At 33.1% G+C, this 25,039-nt stretch overlaps 2 protein-coding genes and 1 long non-coding RNA gene across 3 annotated transcripts in view; 2 read left to right on the top strand and 1 right to left on the bottom strand.

The window, feature by feature from the left end:
• Positions 1 to 394: 394 nt before the first annotated feature.
• LOC121727520 lies at positions 395 to 7,379 on the top strand. The gene is made up of 3 exons (XR_006035686.1): positions 395 to 406; positions 1,378 to 1,384; positions 7,271 to 7,379. It is a non-coding gene; the product is annotated as an uncharacterized LOC121727520 (long non-coding RNA).
• A 1,589-nt stretch (positions 7,380 to 8,968) lies between these two features.
• On the top strand, positions 8,969 to 21,973 carry LOC121727495 (juvenile hormone esterase-like). Its single transcript, XM_042115380.1, has 5 exons — positions 8,969 to 9,012; positions 10,004 to 10,242; positions 10,328 to 11,625; positions 11,742 to 11,951; positions 21,766 to 21,973. The coding sequence occupies exons 2-5, from the start codon at positions 10,090 to 10,092 to the stop codon at positions 21,845 to 21,847; spliced, it is 1,743 nt and encodes a 580-aa protein (XP_041971314.1). The 5' UTR covers positions 8,969 to 9,012; positions 10,004 to 10,089; the 3' UTR covers positions 21,848 to 21,973.
• The window catches only part of LOC121727498 (importin subunit alpha-7), a 32,355-nt gene continuing 26,310 nt past the window's right edge, over positions 18,995 to 25,039 (bottom strand). Inside the window, exons 10-11 of the mRNA XM_042115386.1 lie at positions 21,224 to 21,446; positions 18,995 to 19,308 (exon numbers count right to left, since the gene is read on the bottom strand). Coding sequence (XP_041971320.1) covers positions 21,256 to 21,446 — 191 coding nt within the window. The 3' untranslated portion in view covers positions 18,995 to 19,308; positions 21,224 to 21,255. The remainder of the gene's footprint in view (positions 19,309 to 21,223; positions 21,447 to 25,039) is intronic.

The following is a 25,039-nucleotide window of genomic DNA, read 5'->3' as shown; positions in this document are numbered from 1 at the left end:
TAACATAAAAATCTTTTCTTTTATTTAATAAACTTATATTATACTTTTCAGATTTTAAATTTTCCCGTTTTCATCCTTGCCCAAAGGATGAAAACGGGAGCCTATTCCTAATGAGTCTAGACTTCGCTGTCTGTCTGTCGTAAGTCCGTGTGTCACGAGGCTAGATCTCGAGAACCGCAATAGCTAGATATTTTAATTTTTTACAAATTATTTACTTTCGTTGTCGCTATAAAAGCTAATAGTCCAACTAAAATAAAATAAATGATCAATCGGGGGTCTCATACAACAAACACGTTTTTTTGCCCTTTTTTGCTCTATATCCATAATGGTAAAAGTAAGGTTTTTGAAAATTTCAGAAAATACTTAATTATATTTCAACTTTAATAATAAGTAATAAAAAGTACATGTGATTTAAGAGGGGCTCCCATACAAATTTACGGTACGGAACCCTATGTACGCCAGTCCGACTCGCACTTGGTCAGTTTCATAATTTTTCCTTTCATTGTGGATAACGACCTACCTTGTTGCCAAATTTCAAGGTTCTAAGTCTGCTAGAAGTACTTTAGAATTTTGATGATCTGTCAGTCAGTGAGTGACAAAATGTAGTAACTTTGATCATCCGTAACTATTAAACTATTTATCGAAATGTTATGTAATTTGGAGGTTAAGCTAGTTTTAATACTTGCTCCTAGTCACCGAAATTCTAAATCCCTAGCTTTGTTAGCATCGAAGATAAAGGGGGTGTGAAAAAGCCGCGAACCGCTTCGAGAAAAGTATGCTACGGCCGTGCCTTTGCTAAAAAGCTTGGCTGGAGCACTTCCGTGCTCCCAGATTTATTCAATTTAATATGTTGTTACTAAAAAAGTATGTTCATGCATTATAGGTACTTAAAACTTTGAATCCTCAGTTACTGCATACAATTTTACTTTACGAACGCAAAAAGAGTAAATTGATATCTAAGTAGAGATCAGGGTAGAACTCTCTTAACTCAGAGCGTTAAGAGGAGTCCACACCGCCCTTTTTTCTATACAAACGTTGTCCCCTGTTTCCTCCCTGGATAATGCTAGTAGAGTTATAATTTTTTTCCTGAATATCTACGGCCACTAATACAACGTCCCCATGTTTTCTTTTTTTCATAATTTAATTATTAAATAAGATATGAACGTTCAAAAACCCAAAAAAATGGCCAGATTTTCCGCTGTGTTCAAAAATTCCAGAAAACAGATTTGGTTAGACAAAAAAATAAAACATAGGAACACAGCTCAAGCCTTTCCTTAATGAAAAAAGTACTTAAATCGGTTAAGTTTTGGAGAAGGAATCAGGGGACAACGAATCGTTGATTTTCTGCAGTTGTCTCTATCGCGTTCTGCGGTATAGGCTTGAGGTAAGGGAGACAGCTATAGATATAACACGTACTTTTTTTTCATTTCTCTAGCCCCTGGTGTATCCTCTTAAATAACAATTTGAAGTAATTCTGTGCTCGCGTTAAAGTTGCCTACAGTAACGCGATACGTCAGAAATATTGGAATAAAAACTGTGCTGCGAGAAATACATTTTTCATATTCGCAGCCGAAGTGAAATATGTACCGCGCGGATTCGAAAAAGGAAATAAAACATTATACGGTGTAGAGCCGGGGGAGCTCAAAACCGGAATGCGGTTTGAAGAAATTAATTATTATCGGGCCAATGTTCCAATTGAACGCCCTCGGCGACGGCAGCGCCGGAAATTTATTTCAAATGTCGTTTCAAAATGCAAACCTGTCGCTACGCGCCGCGCGCCGCTTCGGGAAAAATGATAATTTCCTCGACCTGGCCTGTTCTTTTATAACCTTAAACGTGATTTGTCTTGTTTAGGTTTTCAGATTTGCTTTCTGCTCAATGTTTCTTTTTGTTATTCTTGCATTTTGTTAAATTCATGTTCCTGACATTGTGAAAAATATTTTGATTTTTTTAAATGTTATATACTAGACGTTCCGCGCGGCTTTGCGGAACGTCTAGTATTTAATCGACCATTTTTCAAATCAGCCATTTAGCCGAAACACTCTTCCGCTTTATAATACATAATATGAACCCGTTACTTAAGAAATATTTTTGAAGCAAATATGTTCTGTTCGTCTTTGTTTACGGTTTCTGTTTGTTTTCTTGTTTGATTTTTTCAATGTGCTAAACATTAATTGGAAAAATAATGTGACAGACAAAGACAGGATACCTTGAATAGTTATTAGTTATACGCTGCGTTTAATAGCGGAGAGTCGAAGCGAAGCGAATTCCCAAAAACTGAACACAGAAAATTGAACCTTAACTCCACAGCGTAACGCATACATTACTTCTGCGAGGCCAATCAAGGTTGGTCGGGCGCATTCAAGCGAATTCGCGCGGATGGGCGCGTCTTTTTAAATGGGAAATAATAAAACGAGCGAATAAAAAATTACTTTGCGACTGATGATGAACATACTGTTTTAATAACATGAGCGGTATTAATTTGACTAAGCGAAAAATGAACTAAACTTATGACTAATATTGATTTATAATAAAATCCAAAACGAGCTTACAAAATGTGGATTGCGATTAATCTATTTCAGATATTAAAATTCTATCCGAGCGACTGTATTACTAACTGAGCGACTGGAAATACATAGCGGGCAACTTCAATATTAAATATAGATTCAATTTTTCTAAGTGAGGTTATTTATTAAAACTACTAAAAAGTTCATTTTGAGCAAACTTTTGTGAGCTGCTTTCTTAATGATAATTGGTTACTGATATTCTAATTCAGGCTTTATATTTTATATTTTGATACGTGTTTTAATGAAAACTACATATTGTTAAATGCGTGCGAATTCGAATGGGGGCGGGGCGACGAATCGTTGCAGTCAGGTGAGTTGGGCTGCGGACCAATACGACTTTTTTGGGTTAGGTTAGATGGCTAAGGCGCCTTAGCCATAGTGGTTATTTTTTTGTAAACCACCCAGAAGTCCTACTCGAATATACGTCGAATCATAATTGAAGCCAGTTGTTTTTTTTTGGTATAGGTCGCCATTAAAATTTTACCCATTTCTTTGACGTTCCGTTAAGGAATATAATTTGTGTAATTAATGATTTTTATATATAAACGGGGTTTACCAGCGGCCAGCGGCCCGTATGGCCTGCTAAACTCGTTACTGAATATTCACCTTGGCCTCCAAGGGTAGACAAAATTACGGCTGCTGGTGTCCCGCACGGCCTGCTGCACTAAAAAAATCTTTATAAGGGTGGCAGTGAGAGTGTTAATAAACAGTGAAATTGTTCATAAAAAAAAATTGTTTTTGTAACCATATTGAGGACAATCAATCATGATTTTGAAGAGGATTTTTTTTTCTAAAGTAGTAATTTAAACAATTAAAATATTTAAAAAACGATTATAAACAATAAAATATTGTTATTAAGAAAAAAAATTGTTTCTAAAAATCATAATATTTTCAAGAGAATAAAGGTAATTTTTTTTTTTTAAAAAGCATCGAAATAGTCCATTGGTTTATAAATTTTTTATTAGCAAATGGCGGAACTTTTTTTTTAGTTAATACATGTCCTTCATTGATATGAAAAAAATTACGTGATAAGAAATGAAACAAAATTTTTTTTGACAATATTACCTAGATTTCTAGTTTTTTCTTCAAGTTAAAAAATTATTATAAACAAAGTATTAATTTTTTTTCAACTTTTATGGCGTAATCTTGTTAAGTATGTTTATATCAAGGGCTCCACGAAATGAAAAATTTTTACGAAAATTATTTAAGATTTTATTTGAAGTACAATGAGGAAGGAAGTTCGAAATTTCCAAATTCTTTGAAGTGTTCGGAATACACCATAAGTTTTTGAAATTTTTAAATTTATATTTAATACCTTTAAAAAATAATCAGTGTGACGTGCTCGGTTTTAAAGCCGCGCGCGCTACCTAATCACTAGGTTCAATCACTAAGCACTATCACTGTCCTAGGTCGTAGCCAAGTCGCAGGTTTCACTAATTCACTCACTATTGATCACTTGTTGTCACTCCGAAATCGCCTCGAAGATCGCTCAGATCGAACTGACTTACGGCCCGTCCTCCTGCGACTATTTATGTGGGTTGAGGCGAGCCCTAGACTATTCGAGAACATTCCTTCCCGAATGTACACAATAAACGTAAAGAAGTAAACACGTAAACAAATAAACAGGTAAACACGTAAACAACTGTTGGACTTTTCTAGAAGGTTCGAGTATGTACTTGCGCATCTCACGCCATCTACTATTGAGTAGGGGATTTATGTTGTCTGTGTTCCCCTCGATAAGTTTCGCTGATTTGACGCTAGATGGCACTATATGTCCGTAACAATACCAAGTTTTGTACAAGACAACGTAAGACAGTTTGTGAGTAATGAATACTTGACGAAAATCATATTTATTATAAACATTCTTACCTTTTGACGTGGGAGAGCCATGCTTCGGCACGAATGGGCCGGCTCGACCGGAGAAATACCACGTCCTCACAGAAAACCGGCGTGAAACAGCGCTTGCGCTGTGTTTCGCCGAGTGAGTGAGTTTACCGGAGGCCCAATCCCCTACCCTTTTCTCTTCCCTACCCTCCCCTATTTCCTTCCTCACCCTCCCCTGAAATTCCCTTCCCTACCCTCCCCTGTTACCCCTTAAAAGGCCGGCAACGCACCTGCAGCTCTTCTGATGCTGCGAGTGTCCATGGGCGACGGAAGTTGCTTTCCATCAGGTGACCCGTTTGCTCGTTTGCCCCCTTATTTCATAAAAAAAAGAAAAAAAAACCTAGTTTGTTTGAGTTAAAATTGAAAGTCACCTGAGAAATGATCTCGCGACTGCATCGCTTTTACCGCTACCTCAGGAGCGAGCCACTCCACAAAACAGCTTGAAATTGGAATAACTGAAGTCTGAAGTTAATTGTAAATTATATGAGTAGGTACCTATCTAAGGTTTACTTTGGTCTATAGTACTACCTGCTTAATAGGTATGAACCTCATTTACCATAATAACAGAAATTTAATGCACTACAAAAAATATTAACCAAAATAGAGCCACAGTGAATCGTCCATAAAAACCTTGTAAAAATTTCCAATAAAAAGTAGAATTGAAAATATTCTTATCGGCGAAAACGTATTCTTTCAATTTGAGTATGAATAAAGTAAGAGAAATGTCGTATTTTTCAACAAAATCTACGTGCGTACGTCACTTCTTATATTATAATAACTCTCATTCATTCTAGATAAAGATTAATAAATAGTGACAGCAATGATTTGGTTTATATTTCAGCTTTTAAATTCATAGCTAACTACAGCTACACTACTTTAAAACCTCCAGCTACTTTAGATACCTGCGATGACATTTCTCAAAATATTACCTTTTTTGCTATTAATAATAATCTGCATTTTACAAGCACATACAACAAGGCAAAATTTGTCAAACACGTATGTACTTATTTTATATATACATATATAAAATAAGTAATAAAGAATTAGTTACTCGACTTTAAAGGGATTATGTTTTTGTTACAGAAATAAAAAGCAGATTAAATCATTTGCTCTAAAAATATACAAATCATATTTCAAGAACATTTTCGGGGGATGTATTTTTTCAAAATTGTATAACAAAAGGTCAGCATTATATTATATTAGGTATTTATATTTAGTATTAAGTATACAATCAAAAATAGATTTGTGTTTTTCAGATTCCTGGTGGACAACATTTTAAATTTTAGAATCAATGTAACAACAAGTGAAAGATTTAGTAAAAATCGCAAGTACATTGCCAATCTCGTCAGCTCACCCAAATTCAAAGAAATGTTAGATACGGATTTAAAGAAAATACAAGACAATTTCTTGGAAAAGATAAAATATTGCTTAAAAAAATAAAATTGTTGACTGAATTGGACTTATCGATAGCCATTGCATCCTCAAGGTCTCCGACCTCCGTACATAATATTAAGTAATGATAAGGAATTCTTGTTACTAAGCGCGGTCCGATAATAAGGCAAGGGGGTTGTCACTTGTCAGCAACATACAGCAATTACTACCCGACCAAAAAAAAAACGTCTGGAATTTCATAGAAATTTAACATTTTATACTTACTAGGTGTTTCTAGAAAATGACATTTTCTAGAAATTATTCCTAGCTAGATCGATTTATCGCCCCCGAAACCGCCTAAATTTCAAAACCGTTGGAGCCGATTCCGAGATTTCAATTATATATATATATATATATATATATATATATATATATATATATATATATATATATATATATATATATATATATATATATATATATATATATATATATATATATATATATATATATATATATATATATATATATATATATATATATATATTTTTTTTTTTTTTTTTTCTCGTTTAAAGATATAAGATTTTAGATATATAGAAGTTAGAGCCCTAATTTTAGCCTCGGTTCGCCATTTGTAATTATTTTTGTAGAATTTACAAGTTTTGATACTAACATTTTTATAATTTTTTTTTTCATAAATTATACAAGTTTGAGTCTACCTCTAGTTTCGGAGTGGCTACCGAAAGGTCGGCAAAACAGAGCCAGACCCAAGAAGGTGACGCGACGAACGAGACGCTACAGCGTCTCGTTCGTCGCTCGATCTCTATCTACAGATAAAGATCGAGTGACCAAACCAAGGCCAAACACGGCAAAAGATGGAAGGAAAGAGGGAAGAAACAACCAGCTAGTAATACATCTATATATATATATATATATAAAAATGGATTTTCAAATGTGTTCGAGTATCAGAAAATTCTTTCTTTCAATATAATCCGTCTCCGTGCGTCATCCATCAGGGGGCCTCGCGAAATATATCTGGCCCACATTAACTTTAGGTCTTGCCCCGCCAATATAAAGAACTATGCGAGCCTAATAATAATATTTTAAAGAGGGTCACGATTCACGAATAGTAAAATGTATAATAATAGTAAGTAAGTACATGTCGAAATAAGAGACGCACACACATAGGGGAATGTGACAATAAAGCTGGAAACAAATTATCGGACGTTTTTATAAGGGCCATAACACACCGGGACGCCATCGCGACATGGCCAGTGACGTTACCATGGCAACGTCCAAGCACCGTCTGGCGTCTCTACGTCGCCGCAAAGCACTGTTTTTCAAGTTAAGTTTAAGAATTGTAGACTACAAAACCAAAATCCAGAAGTATGAGAAACGAATTGAAGGCCCTATACAAATTAATCAGCATAGTTATGTCTATTGTGCAGTCTGGGAGTTTAAAGAGAGCCAACAAAGACCTTCGAGCTTATAGGACGTGGATAGAGGGCTAAAAACTGCAAAAAGGACGAGCCATAATAGGCAAGAAATACTATCTATAGCTACGAATAGTATAAATCGATGTACGGGAACAACTATAAACTTAAGTCCACGCGGATGAAGTCGCGGGCAACAGCTAGAAATGGGTTTTATATTTATTATGAACGTGGCGAGAAAAGGAACTAAACGCTTCTATCATAGAAAAACGTCATTTTTGACATGTGTTTGACAGTTCTCCTTTACCAGCAGCGCTCCCGTCGGATTTTGCGGAGAATGTGAAAGAGTGATGTTGTGTTTTTATATGATTTTCCTAAAATTGTGTTATCTAGGATTTTAACAATCTTTTTTATTTTATTTTCCGGCTTAAATCTCTTCCGAACAATTTTCAAATTCAAAATTGCAAACATTGACAAATTTAATAATAATAATATAATATCTATGGACGCTTCACACCACGTCAGTCTGGCCCCGTGGTAAGTACCTGAAGGACTTGTGTTACGGGTACCAGACAACGGAAATATATTTAATACTTTTATACTATACATAATATATTTAAGATTTTTATTATATCATACACATATTTAATACACACTCATGACCCAGGAACTTTGAAAACTTTTTGTTCCGTCGGCGGGATTCGAACCCGCGACCCCCGGCTTGAGCTACCGACAGACCACCCACTGGGCTACAGTGGTCGACATTTACAAATAAGTGAAACAAAAGATACGAAAAACCATTTACATAAAGAGACCGTTATATTTTTAAACGTCGAATCGTATCGCTGTCTCTTTCTTCGCCTGAGCTATGACGAAAATTCGATTCTTTCCACATTGTTCAAAAAAATAATTGAAAATGTAAATAATCGAGGTATTTATTGCAATCAAGACATGTGGTAAGAGATTCCATGTGTTTTGTTTACTTTCGAGTCATAATTGGTACATTTTAGAAACACGCACGACGTCATTTTCAAATTATTTAGGCAAGACAAGACGCGGCACGTTCGTGACTGCGCTCGATGCAGACTAAATAACAGACGGCCCAATTGGGCCGTATTTGAATCTTCACAACGCGCGCGGTAGTAACATAATATTATCTGCTTTGAGTTTTTCATCATTGGTTTTTAATGTGTAATATTGGTAGGATATTAACCATTAGACATTCGTTATCGTGCACAAGTGTGGGAAAGTGATGTAATAACCAGAAACGTGCTCTTTTGTGTTCCCTCCAAAACTCCATCGAAAGTTTCAGTAAAGTGTCTACCACTTTACTGAATCGACCGACTTGACTTCTTGACTTTATACTTAGACTTTGACTAGACTTTAGACCTGACTGACCTGACGATAATATAGAAAAAATTGTATTAAAGAATATTGTTTTCCCGCCATAATATTATACTCGACACTGGCCATGGCTATAGCCGAAGTGCCATTATAAGAAGAAAAAAAAGCGCTCCCGTCAATGTCACCCACGTTCAAAATAATCAAATTTCAAATAAAGCCAGTAAAGCCTTGTCCACAGGCCTCACAGATTACTAGTATATATTACAGGCCTTGTCGAACTGTACAATAAAACTAGATAAAAGTTTTAATTTTTAAAATAATATGTAATTAGTATTTACAAAGCAATTGCTATAAAAAAAGATTAATAATAATTCAGTGAAAGACTGCGTTATTTCCTATGATGATAAATAAAGGTTTGTGCAATGTTTGCTTAGTTCTATTGACATATTTTGACAAAGTGTTTAGTTGTTTACATTATTTTATAAGGAAATTCTTGAACATAATAGAGAACCAATAAGTACGGACTACGGTAGTGATATTATGTTTTGCAGTTAACTTTATCTATTGCGTAAGAAGACTACCGTAATGATAATTGATTTGAATAATATGATGTAGTGTACCATTTACATACTTATAAGATAAGCAAGTCGTAGGTCGTATTTGTATTTAAATCTTCTATGATTATATGTTTTAATGCTTGTACGAAATAATTCTACATTCTCATTTTTCATTGAAATATTTTTTTCGGTATTAATTATTTTCAAAGATTAAGTATTAATACTTATTACTGTTTTATTTTACTTTAGGTAGATATAGGTAGATAATATTTGTTGCTTATTCATGTAACCACAAATATTTTATTATTTCCGTAAATAAAAACTTATCATATCTATAAATCCTATTAATCTTTCTTAGAGTTTAAATTATCTCATTGCCAATTTTTATTTAAAATCAATAATTCGGACAGACACATTTTTTAACATTTATCATATTATGTATGGCTATAAGTTATAACATACAGGAAAGGTCATCATCTTCAACCTTTAATGTCATAACTGTATTTTAAAAAGATAAAACCCACTTCAAAATTGTACATAATTGAGAATTAATCCCTATCTCCAAAACTACTAAACCGATTTTGATGAAACTTGCACTATTCCCTAAGTTGAACAATACCTAGTACAACAAAAAAGAATTCCTGAAATCGGAATGGTAGTTCCAGAGATAAGCGAACACAAACATAAAAACATACATGCATACACTTTTGAAATTTGGTACATTTGTTCAGATGCTGATATAGACTAGCATATTACGAAAATTGGGCAGTTCTGGTAATATTACATACATATGTCGAGTTGATAACCTCCTTTTTTTTTAAGTCGGTTAATAATAATGTTTTTTTAGTTTCATCACTTTAAAACCACAACTAAAAAAATTATGAAGTAATGAGCCATAATTATTAATCCACTTTTAATGTCAGTATCTTAACTATGGATAAGATACCAAAGGACGAGCATTGCATAATATTGCAAACAAGAAATGGGCCAATATGTGGGTATATCACAAAAAATGATGTTGGTACCTATTATAAATTTAAACGTATTCCATATGCTAAGCCGCCAACTGGATTACTCAGGTTCATGGTGAGGCACTCTTAATTTAATAAATGGTTATGATAATGTCAGGGTCCTTGCCCCTTTCTACTATTGTTGTGCTTTGCTTTTTCAGCCACCAGTCCCTATAGAGCCTTGGACTCAAGTACTGGACTGTACAGAAGATGCACCTGAGCCTATGAGCTTTCGAATGCACGAAGGTATTAGAGGATCAGAAGACTGTCTCTACTTAGAAGTATCTACTCCAAATTTAAAACCGGATAAACCTCTGCCTGTCATGTTTTGGATTGGAAGTGTTCGCTTTACATTGTATGCTGATGAAATAATTGATCCAACTTTACTAATAAACCAAGATGTTATCTATGTCCGTTGCGGCTTTAGGTTAGGCCCTTTTGGTTTTTTGTCCAATAAAGAAATAACGGCTCCCGGTAATTGTGGCTTAAAAGATATTGTCATGGCCTTACAATGGGTTCAAAAAAATATAAGTGAGTTTGGTGGAGACCCACAGAATGTCACAATTTTTGGAAACAACACTGGGGGTTCCATTGTACATTTTATGATACTCTCGCCTATGGCTTCTGGTTTATTTCACAAAGCCATCATGCAAAGTTTCAGTTCCCTAAACCCATGGGCCATAACAAAAAATCCAATTCAAAGTTTGACACATCTAGCGAGAAAATTAAATATATCCAAAACAGACAACACTGAAATTGTAGAAGAGTTGAAAAATTTTGATGCAACAAAAATAACGCAAGCAGCTATGGAAATCTGGTTCAGCAAATATTTCACACCAGAAACTGAAATATTTGATGCCATGTTCAAACCCTGCATTGAAGAAGAATTGGAAGGCCAACCGGTTTTTCTTAGTAAAAGTCCAGAGATTATCATTAAAACAAAGAAATTTAACAAAGTCCCTATAATTATTGGGAGCAATAATACGGAGTCCTCAGTGATACAGGCAATTAAACATGATCTCTATGACAATCTTGAAAAATTTAATGAAGATACAGCACTAATTGTTCCAAAATACCATTTAATAGATGAAACCTCAGCAAAAAAATTTGGTAAATGTTTAATAGATTTTTACTTTAAGGGTAAAGTGAAAAAGAATGATAGAACACAATATATACAGCTACTAAGTGACTATCAGTGCTTATATTATATTAATACTACAGTTCGTCGGCACTCTGAGAAAGCTCCAGAGTGCCCTATTTACTACTATGTGTTGAATTATGCTGGGGAGTGGTTGGTGCCTAAATGCTTGGAGATTTTCAATTCAATAGGACATTTTGCCGAACTTCCTTTTCTATTCCATATCAAAAATAAAGATTCATCATTTTGTGATGGAACCAGAGATTCAATAAACACAAGAAAAAGGGTCGTAAAAATGTGGACTAATTTTGCTAAACATGGGTGAGTTAAAGCAATAATATTGTTACTTCGATTTTGTTTAAGAATAGTGATGTAAAATAAAATTATTATGTAATTACTGATTTTACTGGTATCCTAACTGCTTGATTAATTTTTAGGAATCCAACTCCTGATGAAAAAGATGAAGATTTGCAAATAACTTGGGACCCAGTGAAATCCCCTGAACAACTAAATTACTTAAGCATTGGGTATGAACTTACTAAAGGTCAGAACCCTTTCCATGAGCGAATGAAGTTTTGGGATCATCTACATGATGAGTTTTTGTTTTTGAGAACTCTCGTATATTTTAGTGATAATGGCATATCATGGTAAGTGAGAAAATCAATTAACAGTAAAAATATACACTTTTCATGCACTTATTCCACTTTTATTAATTTATTTATAATTTAATTACAATTATGTTTCACACGACCGGTTTTGTTAAAATCATCATCAGCCATCAGGACTAACTTATAGAAACCGGTCACATGAAACATAATTGTAATTAAATAAATTAATAGTGGAATAAGTAAGTACATGAAAAGTGTATATTTTTACTGTGAAACATGAATTTCCACCAAGAAGTTACAGTACATTCAATATCATTAGAGATGTGCCAATCATGACTATGGCCGACTAGCCGACTAGCCGATTAGTCGGCTGCAAAGAAGCCGACTAATCGGCCGACTAGTCGGCCAAGCCGATCATGGTTTCGGAAGTTTCTGTAACGCTTTTTTACTGCTATTTCGCGGGTAAGTCGCACACGCCGCCTGCAAACGTGTCGAATCGTGTTAAGTATGTTTACTTCGCGTACGTTATTTTTTCTGTTTAGCTATGATAAGTACAGTTGATGGTTTTGATTAAATATTTCATGTACATGAAATCTCGATTTAATAATACATAGCACTTAATATTATTAAATCGAGAATATAATGTTGTTAAAATTATATATGTTACGCTCAAAGACCGAAAACGCTCAGTGAGCGAAAAAATGGCTCACAACGCGTTGTGGTTATAGTGAAACGGCCACGACGCGTTCTGGTAATCACAGAAATACCACATAGCGAAATTCTTGTCGTAGCTGACGTGCTATTCGACCACAACGCGTTCTGGTAATCTAAAAAAGCCATGACGCGTTCTGAGCATTTAAAAACAGCCTTCGCATTCGACCACAACGCGTTGTGGTCGAATAGCACGTCAGCCACGACACGAATTTCGCTTTGTGGTATTTCTGTGATTACCAGAACGCGTCGTGGCCGTTTCACTATTATCACAACGCGTTGTGAGCCATTTTTTCGCTCACTGAGCGTTTTCGGTCTTTGAGCGTAACATATATACAAAAATAATTCTTTGAGAGTGTCTTAACACATTATAAATAATAATCAAGGTTTTTCTTTAATATAATTATTCGCCGACTACAAAAGTGGCCGGATAGTCGGCTTTCCCGACTAGTCGGCACATCTCTAAATATCATATATAAATTCAATTAACCCTGTCTTCCAATTGCAGAGCAGAAAGCGACTTAATATCGTACAATACCAAAGTATGTTAATGCTTAATTGAAACATGAATTAGATTGACGGCCGCACTCAGAGACATTAAATGATGATTTAACTTCAATTAAATGAAGAATTTGACAGATAATGTCGAAGAGCTTATGTCGAAATCTTCAATAATTAATTACAATTAAGTAATTTATGTTTGTCTCTGAGTGTGACAGTAACGGCCGCATTCAGAGTTATTTAATTATGATGAAGCTGCTTTGTCAGGTAATGTAATAATAATAATAGCTCCCACACCGGTTTCGAGGATGGTGCCCGGTTTCACTGAAACCAGGACAGCTACGCAGGAGTAATTTTATAGTGCCCAAGTGTGTGCGCAGTACACAAGAGCCCTCTCTATTCCTTTACTCTCATAACCCAGTGGGACGGAAGGCCGACACGACCGGCGAGAGATCAGGCGTAGGGCCGACTTTTTACATGCCCATCCGACGCATGGATCATCTTACTTGTCAGACAATCAGGTGATCAGCCTGCATTGTCCTAACCAAACTTGGAAATAACAAGTTTTCAACGAGGGAATCGAACCCACGACCTCCCTCAAGAGCCGCAATGCAGCTGCAGATGTATGGGGCTTATGTCAAAATCTTCATTAATTTTTTAAAGTTACAACAAAATTAATTACAATTAAGTAATTAATGTTTGTTTCTGAGTACGGCAGCAAGAGTGCTTGATTGTGCGAAGTGTTGCTATAGTTGTAACATTAAATGTTGAAGACTATGCCGCATAATGCGCTCTAGTGCTGCAATTTGAAAACAGCGTTAGTAACATAATATAGCGATTAGCGGGTGATGGACGGTGGTGACTGGTGGCAGTTATTTTTTTTTATATATAACATTTAACAATAATCTGGCAGACATTGATAATATTAGAATTCTAGTGGATTGAAATTATAGAATGCCAGTAATTCGTTGTTAGTCCTCTGCTAATCTGTACCATTTTGTTGTATGTATCTTATATCTTTAAACGAGCAATTCTTGTATATATATTTATATATAATTGGAACCTCGGAATCGGCTCCAACGATTTTCATGAAATTTTGTATATAAAGGGTTTCGGGGGCGATAAATCGATCTAGCTAGGAATCATTATTAGAAAATGTCATTTAATTCGTGTTTTATCGAACACCGAGCAAAGCTCGGTCAAACAGCTAGTAATAGAAAAATGCATCGCATTGCATCGGCGCGTCACGTTGCAATGTGGAGATCCTTGATGTCAAACACGATTGGATCATGTGTAAGATGTGTCATCTGCGATGATTAAATGGCTTAAAATATTATGTACAAGCTATAAATAAACAGTGAGGAATTGCAGTTTTTATAGCTGATAAGTGCCATTGTATGTGATGTTAAAATTTACTTTAGTTAATTGTTTATTATATCTATAGAATATTTTTTATGTGATAACAGGAACACACTATGTCAATTGTTCGTTCACTGTGTTTCACTTGTCTGTGATCAACCCTTTCCCAGTAAAAATATTTACGCAGCGGAAGTAAATCAACTACTTTTCCAGGTCCGTTGTCTTTTTCTGTCATGTGACATTTTCGACATGCCAGACTAGTAAATATTTTTATTATAGTTTGTGCGTTTTAAGATGATATGGGTGACACATTATAATTGACAATAGGAGGGGAGTTACCTAAGAAAATTAATCGATAATTTAAAAATATCGAACCACTTCGTAAAGGAATTGCAATCGAAATTATCGATTTCGTACTGACGTTTCAGAGTGGCGCCGGCGATTTAAAATGGCCGCCCTTTTTATCGATTTGATTTCGATTCAACAGTGTCAATCTCTATTGGCTTAAGTTCCATTTCATGCATCTGACATTTTTCAAATATTTTCGTAACAATAATTTTCACAGTTAAAATTTATAATTTTATATTAATAAGTTAGCATTTATCAACTTTTCATTTTTATTCATTTACAATTAAAGGAAACATTTGTTTTTGTAGATGGAATATAATTTATTACATTTTGATTTTTTTTGTTTTCTTGTAAAAAACCCGTAGCAAGGAATATGAGAAGTGTCACCCATATCATCTTAAAACGCACAAACTATAGTAAGGGGGATATTAGATTATCATATATATTGGATCCGAGATCATTGAGTCAATGATATTGGATAATTTAATATAGACATATGATTCATTTCTTCCTTGATCATAGATTTTTGACATTTGTTGAGAGATTGGATCCAATACGGTCATAGAAATAGGTGTTGCCAGTTATTTAATATAAAAAAGTTTTTAATTTCTTGTTCGTTAATATGTTTCAAATAATGTAATGTAATTATTTTTCTAATTATATACTTGGATAATCTTGCTGAAATAACAAAAAACAAGCCATATTAAAAATGACGATGTCTTTTGACAAATCGAATTCTCTGAGATCTAGACTCTAGTAACCCTGACGTCAATACCTGTCAGCGTTAGCGCTCTCCATTGGCTATTGAAACCACATATTATGACGTAAAATAGGATCAATGAAATATGATAATGTAATATGCAGATATGATCAAATGATCATATATATTGGATCCTATATATGATCATAGAAATTAATATATATAAATGATAATGTAATACCCCGCTAAGAGGTTATTACTTATTTACCTTCTACCTATCACGTTTAAATTTTAAACGTAAACTGCGCGATTACCTTCTGATTTCTGAACGAACAAAAAAACGCCGTTTAACATACTGTCTGTAATCCAACACAGTTAATAAATACTTATTAGCTCTTATAATGTAAAATATTGTTATTAGTTATATAAGCTGGTAGAGTTGTAATATCTAGACCTGCAAAATTTTAGCGGCTATTTGCGAGCTACACTAATGTTATTGTTATTATCTAAGCCCTGTTTTTATTTTTATTTGACTGTATGCAAACTGTATGTGTTTTAAGATATTGTTGTGTATAATATGTTTTTTTCTTACTGAAAATCAGCGTTGCAACTACGATCGCAACACATGCTGAGTAAGCACCTATTTGGTAAATACAGTTTAAATTGTTATAATTTTTATATAAATTTTATTATGTTTTAGCTTTCTCCTAAAAATTTGTGATAAAACGAGGCTTACTGTTAAAAGGTATCTGTATATATTTTTAAAGGTCCGTCTTTAAATATAGACGTATTTAAATATTATTATTTTTTTTGTAATCGAATTATTATCTGAAATATATATTTTTATATTAACTTATAAACACGTCGTAGATGTCCGAAACATCTACGACGTGTTAATAAGGCGTAGGGACTTAGTGATAAAAATATTCACATTTATGCAGACATTAAAATGTTTTGTCATTTTTGTCTAATATCTTGTTTGCGGTATCAGACAAGGACAAATATTTCATAACCGTCTGTGTGTGTGTCTATTTATCCTTTTATTAGTAATAGTAGTGCATAGCCATGAAGTTTAATAGTGGTAGTTATTGGTCGGTGACTGTAAATTTTACTATGTTTAGGTTTTAAGAGGAGTCCACACCGCCGTTTGTCCATACAAACGCTGTCCCCTGTTTCCTCCCTGGATAATGCCGGTAGAGTTATGATTTTTTTTCCTGAATATCTATGGCCACTATTAGCATGTCCCTATGTTTTCTTTTTTTTTCATAACTTTGTTATTAAAAAAGATAACAACGTCCAAAAACCCAAAAAAATGGCAAGATTTTCCTCTGTGTTCAAACGCCCAGAAAACAAAACTGGCTATAATATACAATAAAAAATAAAACATAGGAACACAGCTCAAGCCTTGCTTTAATTCTAAATGAAAAAAGTACTTAAATCGGTTAAGTTTTGGAGAAGGAATCAGCGGACAACGAATCGATGATTTTCTGTTCTTTTATTAGAACTTTTGTCGTGTTGTCTCTATCGCGCTCTGCGGTGGGAGACTTGAGATTGGTGAGACAGCAATACATTTTCAAATACCTATTTTCAATTTCTCTCGCCCCTGGTGTATCCTCTTAAGTTATTAAAGGGGTATGAAGATTTTGGCCGACCTACTGTCCGCTAGAGATTTGAGCTGCCAAAGTTGCAACATCTTAAATTGGTAAAACTTTGGCAGCTGATATCTTTGAAATGTGACACTTTACGTGGTTTTGTCTAAGATGATTTCTGTTTGTATTGAACAGAATGGCGGACAGTAGGTCGGCCAGGCTCCATATAAAAATCTTCATAACCCCTTTAAGAGGGCGACAAACCCCAAAAATCAAACATCGTCCTTCTCTCTTCACACTCAAGCCCGTCTTTCATATGCTAGGTGAAAAAGACCGACGCGGATTCATCGCCAAATTAGATTTTTCTCAATAACTCGATAAATATACAACATTTCAAAAATCCGCTAGGTCGATCTCTCAATGATAGAATTTTATACAATGGTTTAAAATATTAACTTAGTTCAATGCACGTTTATGGCAATAAATGAAAAATTTGTGAAAATTTGATGCATCTTTGTGTTTTTTTTTCTATCGAGAAAATTTTAAGATATCGTGTTTTTGCTCAGATCGAATTCTCGGAAATATAATGTAGTATCTAATTTTAGAAAATAAAACAATTCGGGGCTTATTTTCAAGTGTAAAAATGAATTATAAAATCGACACTTTAGGGTTAGTCGCCCCCTTACTTACAATGTTATGTGCATTGCCTAAATAATTTACTCCTACAGCTTTTGTGCATTGGCATAAACCAAAAGCATTTACGATTTTAATACTTACAGGGATCGAACGTAATAAAATTAGACATTAGTAGTAAATAATGTCTCTAATAGTTTTAAGTAATTCAATTTGACGACCTCTGTGGCTCAGTGGTGAGCGCGTCGGTAGCTCAAGCCGGAGGTCGCGGGTTCGAATCCCGCCGACGGAACAAAAAGTTTTCAATGTTCCCGGGTCTGGATGTATATTAAATATGTGTATGATATAATAAAAATCTTAAATATATTATGTATAGTATAAAAGTATTAAATATATTTCCGTTGTCTGGTACCTGTAACACTAGTCCTTTAGGTACTTAGCACGGGGCCAGACTGACGTGGTGTGAAGCGTCAATAGATTAAAAAAAAATGATTTACGTGAAATTTTATAACATTCCTTTTACAACAAATTAAATATATTGTAATTTTTATAGATTGTATGTACAATGTACATACTACACGTACACATTTGACTATAATAGGTAATTATACTATGAATGCATTTACATTTTACAGTATCAAATTCTTAATATGGAATATGGGTGATCATATTGTAAAGGCTAACTCAGTTACCGAATAAGAGGAAATTCGTCAAATGACCTAATACTTGGCACTTTAACTCAGGCAAGAAAATATCGCTATCGTGCTCTCATCGCGAACCTGGCGTAACGAGATAATAATATATTAATTATTATTATCCTTGCGTGGGTAAAGATAGAAGAGGCAAGAATTGATTGGTCAATGGCCTAATTTCTCCATCATCCATTTCGACTATAGTAATAAAGCTGTTGATTTTCAACATTTTTTTTTGACCTCATATTGTAACGATAAAGCCCTGCGGGCCGCCGTACCGTTATTAGCTGTAAGTTACTAAAAGTGCCTCATATCATATTGTAGTTAAAATACCTTTCTTACTTATTGTCGGAGTTATTGTGATAATGATACACTTGATTAATACAGAAATTTTTATTTATTAAATGTTTCATGTGATCATGTTTTGTTTTAATTTCCAATTCTAACATTGTTATAATAGAAAAATAAAATAATACATATAATATAAATAATATATTATACTTATTATGAGAAAAAGGTCACAGGTAACATTTTAAAAGAACGCAAGAATATGTTGGTACCAATCTTTATTTTAGTATATACGCAAAAAAAAAATTATATCACATAACAACATACAAAGGAATTGTAACGAAGACTTATAGTCAGCCAACAAATTTTTGTATATGTATAACATAAAATAACTCCACCATTATCTATAATAGCAAAAATAATAGGCGAGGTTACACGTTAATCATTTTAAATATAAATTAATAGATCTACAATACTACAGTATTAGTGCAAATTATTATAATTACACTTAGTTGGTGTAGATTGCTTTCTCTGTCGCAGTCAATTTAAACTTTCAAATTTCATACAGCAGACAACTGCAACCAAAAAATGAAACAATTAGTAATTCATAATGATGATGAATTATTATCTAAGATAGAACAGTTTCGGTTGTGTCAGCTTTAAAAGAAAATTTCGATCAAAATCGTTTTTCTGTTTGGGAGCTACGACGTCACAGACACACAAATGATAAGTGCTATCGAATTATATAAGAAAACAATAAAAATTAAAATAAAAAAAGCTGCTGAACCCTTCTAGGTAAAAATTTCATTAATTACTCAAAGATAGACAATATTGTGTAGACTAGCCCGAGTATGATCACTTAATAATATTATAATAAATACTGTTGCCTAAAATGATTTCGAAAAAAATATTCAAAATTGACAACATTTCAAAATTTTAACATGGCTTTTTTATTATTTTATATGAAAGTAGACTTAAAATAAGGCGACACATGTTTTTTGCTTGTTCAAAATTATGTTTTTATGATACCTAAAAAATAAATTTTAATCCTTCGTATTCTAAAGAGACGTATGCGTCATACTTACGTCTGAACCAGTGTTGCCAGTGCTGTATGTTCCAAAGTTACTTAATGTCATGCAAAAAGTAACATTTTGTGGGGTAAATACTATACATATAGAGATGAAGTTATTTCTTTTTAGGGTTCCGTACCCAAAGGGTAAAACGACCCTATTATTAAGACTTTAATGTATGTCCGTCTATCCGTGTGTCTGCCTCCAGGCTCCGTGTGCCTCCGCAAGAACCGCTATAGCTAGACTTATGAAATTTTCACAGATTATGTATTTCTGTTCCCGCTATGACAACAAATACTAAAAACAAAATATTATAGTTAAAGGGGGCTCCTATACAACAAACTTGATTTCTTGGCATTTTTTGCTGGATATCAATAATAGGTAGGCACTTGATATTTCCACAAAATCCCATATGTACTTTATTTATACTTAAATAAATAAATATTCAAATTAACATATTATAATAAAATAAGCTCTTATACAAAAAAACACAATTTTTGACCTATTTTTGCTCTATCACGGTATGGAACCCTTAATGAGCGAGTCAGACTCACACTTGGCCGATTATATTTTATTTTTACGAAGGCATTTTATTTTGTTTAGCTCCAAGTCTACCAATAGGACCGTCACTAAAACTTTAAACAGACAGCGACAAGGCTTTAATTTTATGAACGTGGACGGGGGCGTTTTTGTATAATGGCAGCATTAGTTCCTTTTTTCGCCACGTTCATTTAAAGCTTTGTCAGCTGTAACGACAAAACTCAATAAAACTTAGTGCGTTTCGTTATGGTTTCGTTTTCGCATTTTTGGTTTCAAATATCTTTTTTTTTTCAATTACCAAAAGTAACGTAAAAGTAACATCTGTAGTCATGTCACATGAATGTAACATGCAAAGGTCAAAAGTAACGTAAAATGTTACAAAAGTAACATTCTGGCAACGCTGGTCTGAACGGTTAATTCCATTACACTTTAACAAAAGAAAAAATCTGTCAATGTAAGTTTGTTACGTTTATTATGACGTCTGTCAATGTCATCGTCAACCTGGAGGATAGGTAACCAATGAGGTAATGTTATTTTTTAGAAATGTCATTGACAGGTGGTTGACAGTGACGTTTTTGTTTTTATGCTTCATGTTGTCTTTTTAAAACCATTTTACACCAGGCAAACAAACTGTATGATGTTATGCCGTAAGTATGACGTCACAGCCTATTTTTCAGTTTTTCTTTATTTTCTCAGTAAATAAGCAATATAAAAAAAAATGAATATTTTTTGATATCAGGAGAAGAAACTAAAGAAACAGTATTTTTTATTTTAAGGCTTAAAAATTTTGAAATGTTGTCAATTACGAAAAAAGTTTTAAATGTTAGGAATGCCATTTATGCGGACAGAGCCGCAGGCAAAAGCTAGTTATAATACTTACTTCATGTTAATTAAGCATTTCTGCGACTTGATTTAAAACTGGTAACCACCCATAGGCACAGATTGGTCAGCGTTGAACTCGTACTGGTCGGTGGTGGACGACACTTCGGGCGCGAGCCGGCTGTCCTCACTCTCAAGGCTGAAGAAGTTCTCTATTATTTCGAACGACTTCTGGTATATGTCTACATTCTCGTGCGACTGGAGAAACTCTATCTTGTCCAAACCTGAAATGAGTATGAGTCATAAGAAATGGCATTGTCCGAACATATAGTAAAATTCATCTCAAGATGCTAGTTGGTTGATATCCTCTCAAACACTGATCAGCAACTTAGGATGTTATCTTATTAATAGTTTAGCATCAGGAGCGTTTCGGTTGATACTAATATCATGATATCGACTCAATCACCCCAAATCAGCAACTAACAATCCAAATCAGCAACTAAATATAAAATAAATATTATAAGCCTATTCTACACATACGAGTTACGTTTCGTTTATACGATTAAAAATCGATTCCCTTGGTAACCCTATTCTTTGTTTCAGGCCAACATACGTGGTTTGTCCAACAGTGACTACTAATAACACACATTCTTGCTTTCTTGAAGATAAATTCAGATTCAATTAAAGAACTGTACCTGCCTTACCAAGGCTGTTGATGTAGAAGAATATTATCATAGAAAAATGTGAGAAACTACTGAAAGAACATCAGTCATCAATAAGCTATGAAATTGTTCTGTACAAAAAAGCTTAATAGCCTTATTACATTTTATTTTCCTAAATATATACAACTTTCTACTGGTAACAAGAAAATATTTGACACCGTCTTTTATTTACCTTATTGTATCTAAAACAATTTTTTAAATATTATTACCTACTTAGTAGTAATTTTGTTAGCAAAATTATAGATTATATTTATCAACAGCTCACACAGAGCTGTGTGAGTTTATCTAACCCTAAGATCTAGGCAAGATGATGTTATATCTCTATGAAGTTATAACTATGTATATCCGGCTCTGAAGTTTGATTGATCCATTTGTATCTTTTAGGTAGTTGAGTGAAATATTCTTTGGACCTTCTACATCCAACTTAACAATTGAAGTTTAAAGTTTACCTTTTTTCTTTACTTTAGAACTTGATAACACAGACACAGTATATACTTTAAATATTTTGTTTTGTTTCTGTGGCTAAGAGTTTATAATGTAACTGATGAAACATATTATGCTTAAAGTTAAAATAAAGATAATGATGAAGTAAAAGATTATTTTGTATTTTATAATCCCTACCTTATACTTAACCTGTGGTGTTTGAAAAGATTAAAGGGGCATTTTCAAAAAAATGTGTACCCCTGGTTTTTACCTTGTCCCTTGACTTCGCTACAGATTATTTGTAAAAAATTACATACTAACATTTTGTAATTTTAATGTAGGAGCATAAACAAGTTTTCTTTTATTAAAATACATTCACGTTTGTATAAAATTTTATTTAGTATGAGATTTATAAGGGTTTTTAAGTACCGAAACCTATTAAATTCACCTGTCCCCTTCCCAGAAGTTGTAACAAAATCTTTAATAACTATTTTTTTTCTTAAAGTAAGTTACTTAAAAAACATATGTTAGATTCCTAAATACTTAATGTATCAATTGAATGTCTTGTTATTGAAAAATCTAACATAATTTAACTACAAATTAATTAAAATTATAATCATGAAAAAGCAACCCAACCGGAATGTTCGGTTTAGTGACCGTTTTTTTTAGTTTTATAAACATACTACAAAAATATTTTCGGCACTAAATGATAGCACTATATTTCATTGTACATCGAGAAACTTCAATTTGAATTTAGTAGTTAAAAATCTGCTACAAGACGCGGACGCAGGTTGGATGGTTCTTCAGGAACGGTTTATTTGTTCAGATAAGTGACCATATTTTGTAAGCATTATTATTCTTTCTCCAACTGTTTCTACTGTTGACACGTTGCAAAATTAGCTTAGTATTTAGTATAAAAAATGAAATTGTGATAACTATTATCGGTTATTTACAAACACTTTAAAAGTAAAAGAAAGTAATATTACGTGACTTCCGACTTGTGACTTTTCGTATGGTCACATATAATGGAACGGACAAGTCACAACAAGCGGAAAGCATAAGGCTTAGTTCACATTTTAAATAAATTATTTTTTTATTCACAGATTTTATTAAGAAAATTGGAGATTTTTAAGCTGGTACGATTAACGTACAAATATATTTTTTATTACTTATGTGTTAAGGTGACGCCGCGTTAAAGTAAAAAACCGTTTTGGATATGTTTTAGATTGCTAGTTTTCTATGAAAGCCCGGCCCGGCCTTTCACAGAAAACAAGCAATGGAACAGAAAAAAATGGAAAGGGCGTAAGCGACAAAATATTTTTGTCGCGTAATTTAAAAACCATAAATACATTTCATATAAGCTATGGGCAAATTAAAGTGTATGCTTGAACCAAGCCATGTACAAATTTGGAAGCTTAAATCACTCTCCTCTGTTGGAAAAATAGGAATCCTTTTTTTTTTTACACAGGTCTATTTGATTGATTATTCTGTGTTATAAAAATTGACCAATCGTGTTATGCTATGGGTAAATCAAAGACAAAGACATGATAAATACTGACAATGAACTTTAATTTCTTAGCTTTAGTCATTGAAAAATCGATATCGCTACAGCCAAATTATCAAGGCGTCGCCTTTACTTAACAATAACAAATATTTAAAATTTAAGCACCTAAAAGTTTTTTTTTTTTTTTAATTTTGATTTTATTTCCACTACTTTTCTATCAGTAAAGTTGAAAATCATTTTGTGTCGTTGATATTTGCAGATTTATAATAACTAGACATCAGATTATATGCATTTGCATACTTGCATATGCAAATGCATATAATGTCACTTTTTAGGCGATAGTGCATATTTTGGCAATTTTTCGTTGATAGTGCATATTTCGGTAGTTTAACTTCCATGGGCATTAAGATTGCAATCGGAAAATGTTGATAGAAAATTATTATTGGCGTATAATAAATAAATAAAAAGTCTTTATTTCAAGAAATTAAAAATCCTGGATTTTATGAAATTATAAAAAATGGCGCTTTTATTAATGTCACTACCGGAAAAGTCTTCAAAAAAATAATAAATTTTAATATTAAGTGACTTTTGATTGTGCATATTTTGTGCATATTTCGACCATTTTTCGTGCATATTTGCATGGATATTTCGGCACTTTGATCGTGCATATAATCCGATGTCATTAATAACTTAGGAATTCGTAGACATGTGAACACATCTTTATGATTATGAGATGTTCGTCCCTCTAATTATTGAAGTTAAATCTATGAAATCAAAGAATTTTTTACTTTTATAAGTAGTGCAACAATAAAAATGTTTAAATAAAAGGTTTTTGTGTTATAAAAACTCCTTTAAATATGTTAAATATTACTTACTCATGTAAAAAAATGAAAAATAACCTAGTGGTTGGGTCACATAGTCACACTATGGATTAAAAATAATTGCTACTCTTGTTGATCCTTGAAATTATCTAATTTTTTTTTAATAAACAATTAAATATGCATTTCACTAGATTAAATTAACGAAGAAATCCATTTATTGCTGTATTTTTTTGTATTAAATTATATTTTACATTTAGTCGCACAACGGAATCTGTTTCGTCGAAAATTCGATTTTGTTTCAATAATATCAGAATAATATAACGTTTTCAGCGTTCTTTTTAACTTATTCCATTAGTTCAATATTTTTCCTTGTATATGACATTCAAAAAAAGGTAAATAAATGACCT

The sequence above is a fragment of the Aricia agestis genome, chromosome 5 (assembly GCF_905147365.1).
Source record: "Aricia agestis chromosome 5, ilAriAges1.1, whole genome shotgun sequence".
NCBI classification, from domain to species: Eukaryota; Metazoa; Arthropoda; class Insecta; order Lepidoptera; family Lycaenidae; genus Aricia; species Aricia agestis.
This window is presented reverse-complemented; position numbering and strand designations above follow the sequence as displayed.

What these genes read in the sequence shown, in the direction of transcription:
- LOC121727495 (XM_042115380.1), top strand. Translation starts at nt 10,090, where the DNA reads ATGGATAAGATACCAAAGGACGAGCATTGCATAATATTGCAAACAAGA. An exon ending in CTGGATTACTCAGGTTCATG is followed by an intron (nt 10,243 to 10,327) that starts GTGAGGCACTCT and finishes TTGCTTTTTCAG; the next exon opens with CCACCAGTCCCTATAGAGCC. An exon ending in ACTAATTTTGCTAAACATGG is followed by an intron (nt 11,626 to 11,741) that starts GTGAGTTAAAGC and finishes ATTAATTTTTAG; the next exon opens with GAATCCAACTCCTGATGAAA.